Raw genomic sequence first — 7,439 nt, forward strand, 5'->3', positions numbered from 1 at the left:
CTTAATGTTCTGTAATATGGTAATCGGGTTATTCGCTCATTAGATCAAGAAACTAGAGGAGGAAAGGATAAAATTTTGTTTTGGAGTCAGATAAATTATGTAACATTAAATACATCCTGTTCCAGTAGCACAAGGTAGGACTACACACTCAGACACTTCCTCTGTTTGTTGTGAAAGGGGATTCTTACAATCATGAATATGTGATTAAAATTGAGAAAATGTTGTTGCTCAATCTAGTGCTTCATGTGTGCAGCTCCATTTGCTGTAGAACTCTGTGGGCTGTGCCACTCTGATTTATCTGTGTCTGGAGCAGCTCAAGACTGCGGTTAAGAAGACCAAAGAAGTGCAGTGGATCCCCCTCCCTGAGGAAGCTGAAGACGTCCAGCCTGGAACGGTGTGGCAGGATGGGGGGGACCAAGAAACGAATGGGTCTGGAAGCCCACGCCTCCAAACTGTAAGGAGTAATCTGGTTTATATTATCACTGTTTGCCAAGAGAAAGAGAACAGGAAGACGTGCGGAATTTGAGCGCTTGTCGTCTTCTATATTCCACTCTACAATGTGACCACCCCCATGCTTGAAACTACAATACCTTCTCATGCACAATAAATATGAGCATACAGAGATGCCTATACCTGAGAAACAACCAAGGATGAAAATGCATGGAAATCCACTGCTGTAGAGACTCAAACAGGCGCCAGCTTCTGGCTGACATCAACTAACGTTGGACCAAGATCTGGCTGAAACCAGAATGGTAAGTTACTGTATTCAACTAACCTAAAGTCTGTATGTCAGCAGTTAAAGGCAGCCCTCCAAGCACCGGCCAGCAGCCCCCTGCACAACCTGAAGCATTGGGACTCTTTTCTTGGGTGGTAATAAAAGACTTTCAGAGGAAAAGGTGGAACCAACCCATGTGGAGAGGACCACACCAGGTCTTACCCACCGTGCCAACCGCAATACGAGTGGAAGACTGTGCCTCCTGGGTCCACGCCAGCCACTGCAAGAGAGCAGAACTACAAAAGGAGGGGTCAGGGTGAAAGACCCACCTCAACCGACGCACGGAAAACGCTAGTTCTCCTGGAGTTTAAACACTCACGAGAACCAAACCAACAAGGAGCAAATGCTTGCAACCTCTGCTCCCAACATGTCACGAGAAGATGGCAAATTTAGCCCCCTCCGCAGATTGGGATGCAGTGCCAATGTCAGCCTTGTAGTCCAAGGCCTCATTGCACTCCTGATTGCCGTGCCCGTAATCATGATGCTGGAGAAGGAGCACCAGGGGAACGCCACTCTGCCCACCGATGACCAAGGAAGAGTTAAGAGACATTCGCCACAAACTAACGAGACCTGGTTGGAGGCGGATGAGTATGATATAAAGAGAAATCTGTGGTATCAGTTTATGAATCATACAATGCAGGCAGCTAAGGGTGTTCAAATTTCTTTCTATGTTTGTTCTCTCTTGCCACATTCCACCAGCTCTCTTGTATTACATCCTGACCTCGTGCTAGTGTTGTTGATTGTTCCTGTGTTCGTGAGGTACTTGCAGCCATATTCCTGTTACACATCATGTGCATTGCATTTGAAGAATGGGGAGTAAGTCAGTCACTCATTCAGTTACAAACAATGGCGGTAGTCATTTTTTTTTAAAAACCTAGTGTGAAAATAAAATGCGTGACCTATGTACTGCTTTTGACAATCTGACCTCAATCTGCTCCACTTGACATCTCTGAAGCCAGTGCTCCATGCTGGCGTTTCTGCAACAAGTCGAAGGAGGGGCTTCTCTGAAGAAATGTCAGCAGCTTACTAATAAAAACCTCACAGGTGTCCGCAGCTTCCCGAAAGCCATCACTAGCAGCAGTTAAACGTTAATTGTGAGAGCCTGCTGTCTCTAGTCCAAAGCGTTTGACAGTCTCCCTGACACCATGACTGCACCTCTCCTGACTCCCCTGGTCGTGGCTCTCCTGATCACCTTGGCTCAAGGAGGTAAGTCCCAGCACTAAGAATGTGTGCCTGTCTGTAACAAGATCATTGAGATGACGTCTTCCAGTTGGGACCTGGCAAATAATTATTTCTCCCTGGAGACATCAGTCTCAATGTTATAACATTGACAAAACATACCAGTGACATTGTGAGAACATTTTGCATTAGCTGGGTGGTCTTCATCTGAAGAACCACATATGTAATAACTGAAACCTGCACTACAAGGGACAGTCAATAAATGATTTTATTTGAGCTCATAATGAATTGATGAGGGGTAGGAACTAATGAGTATTCACTTCCTCCTACTCCTTTTCAATGTACTGTTTTTTAAAGAAAAATAAAATCAATAATATTTTTGAAGATATTTTCACTGAAACATTTTTTTTTGTTTTGTTCTGGGTCTTTTGTTCTTTTGTTCTGTAGGAAGATAAAACTACATTCATATACTGTTCACCAGAGTCTCTCTTTACAGAAGATTTGTATGAAATCTGTCAGTGACACTTAACTCGTGTGGGAGAAACAACAACTGAGCACTTGTGTTTCCTCTGATCATTCAGCTTCTGTTGGTGTGGAGATCATCAATGGGAAAAAGGCTCAGAAGGGCTCCTTTGATTACATGGCTTCTGTGCAGAAAGACGGGAAGCATAAATGTGGAGGATTCCTGATATCTCCTGATTTTGTGCTCACTGCAGCACATTGTGACAACGGGTAAAATCTCTTTCCTTCTTCACAATGCACAATGTAGTCTCTGCAGTGTTCATCCTTCATGTAGGACCTTTGCTTTTGTACTGTACTTACCCTGCTGTAAATATCCAGCTATGCCAGCTTGACCAGCTGGTAATGAGCTGGTTTAACTGGGTATGAGCTGGTCAAGCAGCTAGTTCTGGTAGCTTGTCTGAGCTGGTAGCTGGTCAAACACATATAAGCTCCTTCAAAACATAGCTTGAGCTGGTCCAACCATGTACACCTGAGAGCTGGTGTGAACTGGTCAAGCAGCTAAACCATGTACAGCTGGGAGCTGGCCTGAACTGGTCAAGTCAGATCACCAAAAGTTTCAAAAACTTTTTTCAGCAGGGTAATTGCCTATGCTCCGGAAAGGCCAGAAGGGTTGTGAGTTTGATACCCAGGAATAACATAACAAAAGGTTTTACATGTACGCTTACCAAACCTGGGTCATATACATAACCAAACGGATTCACCAAAGTGCATTAAAAACTGAAACAAAGACAAGACTAAGTAGATTTGCCAGATATTATTGAAAACATTTTAAAAAGCATAACAATCCAGTGCACAATGGTCTAATGCTAACGCAGGCGTGCTTTCGACTTGCTTTCCAGGAAAAACATGAATGTGGTTCTCGGCTCTCATGACATTCAGAAGGGTAACAGGAATGCTCTGAGAATCCGTGTGATGAAAATAATAAAGCCCAAAGCATACATAAAGCCGGGTGGCGGCAGTGACATCATGCTCCTAAAGGTATCGTCTAGCTTAACGTTTTTACTGAAGCAGTTCAGACTAAGTAAATTGAAAGTTATAAAAATAATTGTGCTCAACTCAATGTCAAATATATCTCAGTGCTGGTCCTGCAAAAAGTATAAATTGAGTGAGGTGAAAGCACTAACATGAACGATGTTTTTTTAAATTATTATTTGTTTATGTGTGCACAAATGTTTTGGGCAAGTACCCATTTCAAGGGTACAACCATATTGCCCCAACTGGGAAGCAAATCTACCCAGTTCAGTTCCCCATGGCTCCAGCTATACTGTCCCCCACCCAGTTCACTTACCTGTCTCCATCTCCGGTATCCTGTATTCAATAACTATATTTGCTTACACCCAGACCAATACTGTGGATCCATAGTTTTTTCATCAGGCAATCAGTACTGATTCTTTGAGGTGAAACAGCTGCAATTGCTGCAGGGTGGCCTGTAGTGTAGTGGTTAAGGTAAAGGACTGGGACACGCAAGGTCGGTGGCTCTAATCCCGGTGTAGCCACAATAAGATCTGCACAGCCGTTGGGCCCTTGAGCAAGGCCCCTAACCCCGCATTGCTCCAGGGGAGGATTGTCTCCTGCTTAGTCTCATCAACTGTACGTCGCTCTGGATAAGAGTGTCTGCCAAATGCCAATAATGTAATGTATTATACAATGAATGTCCTGTTTTTTTTGGTTGATTTGTGTTTCTCCAGCTATCAAAAAAAATCAAATTAAGCAAAAATGTAAAAACAATTACAATTCCGGAGAAGGATGGACCCATCGGTTCGGACGTAAAGTGCACCGTGGCAGGCTGGGGCAAAACTGAAAAGCAGCCTCACGTCACGGACCTTCGCTTTGTTCATGTGTCCACCATTAACCGTGGCATCTGCCAGAAACAGTGGAATAAAAAGCTGCCAGATAACACAATCTGCGCTGGAGGGTACAAGACCAAAGACGGGGCATGCCAGGTTTGTGCATCTTTTTATCAGTGATACAGACTGATCCAGAAGATTAGGGGACAACTATACCTCTCAACATACATTAAAACAACCAGTTTGCAGCATACATGAACAATGCCAGTCAACTGAAAGAAAAGAAAACCTATTGTGTCATAGTTTTTTCGGCAACTTTGGTTCATGTTACCACTGTTTGCAAATATAAAGAGCAGAAAAGAAGCAAGGTGTAAAAATGAATATTGTGTTTTCCACAATTCCTTACATCTTCAAAATGTGTCTCTTGCAGGGAGACTCAGGGGGTCCACTGGTGTGCAGTGGCCAAGCAGTGGGAATCGTTTCCTTCAACAACGGAAATTGCAGCTACCCAATTGATTATCCCAACGTTTATACTCAGATCTCAAAGTTCTTGCCTTGGATCAAGAAGTATGTCAAAAATAATTAATGTTCTTTATACTTTTTATTTTCCTTACACTTTTATTCTTTACATATCTCGTCATATATTTTTTTTTAATCAGCTAGAAGTTTCCTTATTTTAAAATGAATTTTCAGACAGATATGTCAAATTCTTATTTTGCACATTTTTAAGTCTTTTAGTGTAGGTTAAAGGTATATGTCCAGCCATACACCATCATAATGTATGCTTAGACATTGGCCATGTGCTTATCTTTAAAAGTAAAACAAAGCTAATTCCATTTCCAAACTAGACAACGCCTGTTTAGAAGAGATCTACTCAGTGTTGTTTATTTGCAACCACTATGCTTCTGCAGTTACATTTATTTCATTAAAACACATGCCAATATGACAAACAGTGTTGTTGTCTTGTTCTCAGTTAATGCTCATTGTCATTTATTTAAGTCAATATTCACAGCATTAATTAATGTTAAACCTGTGGTGAGAAAATGGAACACACTGCTTTTGATGTGGTGATGGTTTGATGAGTTGAAATGTTATCAAAGCAAACCGCTCTACTTTATTTTCCACTGAATGGAATAATGTGGTTAAAGTGTTAGGTACTATGGACAACTTGAGAACAGAAACAAACATGCTACGTGCACCCTTTCAATTTGATGTAAAATCTGAGAATTTTTGTTTTGCTGGTGATACATGACTTGAATCATCTAGGGTCAATTACTCATTGTGTAACATATGCAGTCATTGCAGTCACGCATCAGTGTCCTGGGGGGAAAACACTGTCCTACAACTGGCTAACTGTATTCCCCAGCTGATTGTAGTTACTTGACCTTGGAAAGCCAGACTTGAGACTGACCCTGTATATTACCACAATACTATCTCTCCCAGAACTGGATGCATAAACTTCTTGGCCATTCATGGTACCGCAAGCTTGTTTTCCCGTGGGTTTCAGAAGACCCTCCCCATTGAGAGTTTTCAATGTCTTTGGGGGTATGTTATTCAGACTCTTGGTCATAGTCTGCAGATTCAGTGTCAGCTTTTGAGGCCTCCCTGAAAACAGCAAACCTTCAATTTTCTCTGGTTAGTTTTCTTCTGCATAGGTACTTAGGGACCAGGGTTGGTCACCAGTCTGCAGTAGCCATTTCCAGTATACATTTCCCTTTTAACTTGAAAAGAACATGCGAAAGAAAGAACACGCCTGTGGCGGTTTTCTGATGTCCCAATTCCTCGCAAGGACTGCGGCACATTGGCTGACAAAGCAACGTCTCCCACTGAGATGGACATCAAAGTGAACAAGTGTAAAAATATTAATTTATCTTTCTTCATGTACAGACTCAGGAATTTTGTTGCATGGAAATTACAAAGGTGTATGACTAATTGCATTTCTGCTATACCATTGGAAAGTAGTACAGAGGATATGTCAGATAGTCAGGAGTATCATTAGTAGACGGTACATATCTTGAGTAGTTAGGAGTTTGGGCATGGCCACACTCAGTGAAACCCTGGAAACATGTATATCATCAGGGGATTTTAATTCTACTCAATGGCTTCTATGGCTATTTTGATCACGGTCCAAGATATCCAGGAATACTCGATGAACAGAGGCTACACTAGATGCAGGACACTGTGTGGAACGATGCATGCAGCATTGAACAACATTTTCTTCTTTGGAAACAAGCAACCTGTTTTCTTCACATTTATGATTACTGCTCATGGACACTATAGCTTACTCATTCATTTATTATTTAGCTATTCAACCCACAGTCCCAGTCCGCAATCCCAAAACGCAACTTAACCAAAAACAATCTCATTGTACAGATCCAGAATCGTTTGAGTCCCGAAGAACTTAATGTTCTGTAATATGGTAATCGGGTTATTCGCTCATTAGATCAAGAAACTAGAGGAGGAAAGGATAAAATTTTGTTTTGGAGTCAGATAAATTATGTAACATTAAATACATCCTGTTCCAGTAGCACAAGGTAGGACTACACACTCAGACACTTCCTCTGTTTGTTGTGAAAGGGGATTCTTACAATCATAAATATGTGATTAAAATTAAGAAAATGTTGTTGCTCAATCTGGTGCTTCATGTGTGCAGCTCCATTTGCTGTAGAACTCTGTGGGCTGTGCCACTCCGATTTCTCTGTGTCTGGAGCAGCTCAAGACTGCGGTTAAGAAGACCAAAGAAGTGCAGTGGATCCCCCTCCCTGAGAAAGCTGAAGACGTCCAGCCTGGAATGGTGTGGCAGGATGGGGGGGGACCAAGAAACAAATGGGTCTGGAAGCCCACGCCTCCAAACTGTAAGGAGTAATCTGGTTTATATTATCACTGTTTGCCAAGAGAAAGAGAAAAATTAAAATCTTAATTAAAATGCATTCATTTAATTCATTAATTGAGGTTCACTGAAAAAAAAACAGGTGTTTTTCACAACTGAAAATGGTTTTCATTAATGAATATTAAGCCTGGGGTGAGAAAATGGAACACACTGCTCTTGGTGTGGTGAGGGATTGATGTGAAGAAACGTCATCAAAGCAAACAGCTCTGCTATGTGGTGCTGGAATGTAATCATGTGATCAAAGTGCTCTTGTGGGCTAGTCTAGAACAGGAAGACGTGCGGAATT

General features: G+C 41.9%; 1 protein-coding gene across 1 annotated transcript; it reads left to right on the plus strand.

The window, feature by feature from the left end:
- Positions 1-1,253: 1,253 nt before the first annotated feature.
- LOC133126035 (granzyme B-like) lies at positions 1,254-7,129 on the plus strand. The gene is made up of 6 exons (XM_061237834.1): positions 1,254-1,313; positions 2,496-2,686; positions 3,316-3,454; positions 4,165-4,419; positions 4,694-4,834; positions 6,977-7,129. Exons 1-6 carry the CDS (start codon positions 1,254-1,256, stop codon positions 7,127-7,129), a joined length of 939 nt encoding a protein of 312 aa, XP_061093818.1.
- Positions 7,130-7,439: the final 310 nt, after the last annotated feature.

Source organism: Conger conger, chromosome 4 (assembly GCF_963514075.1).
Source record: "Conger conger chromosome 4, fConCon1.1, whole genome shotgun sequence".
Taxonomy (NCBI): Eukaryota; Metazoa; Chordata; class Actinopteri; order Anguilliformes; family Congridae; genus Conger; species Conger conger.

Coding starts and splice junctions, on each gene's coding strand:
- LOC133126035 (XM_061237834.1), top strand. CDS start 1,254: ATGATGCTGGAGAAGGAGCACCAGGGGAACGCCACTCTGCCCACCGAT. Junction 4,420..4,693: donor CCAAAGACGGGGCATGCCAG/GTTTGTGCATCT, acceptor TGTCTCTTGCAG/GGAGACTCAGGGGGTCCACT. Junction 4,835..6,976: donor TGCCTTGGATCAAGAAGTAT/GTCAAAAATAAT, acceptor TGTCTGGAGCAG/CTCAAGACTGCGGTTAAGAA.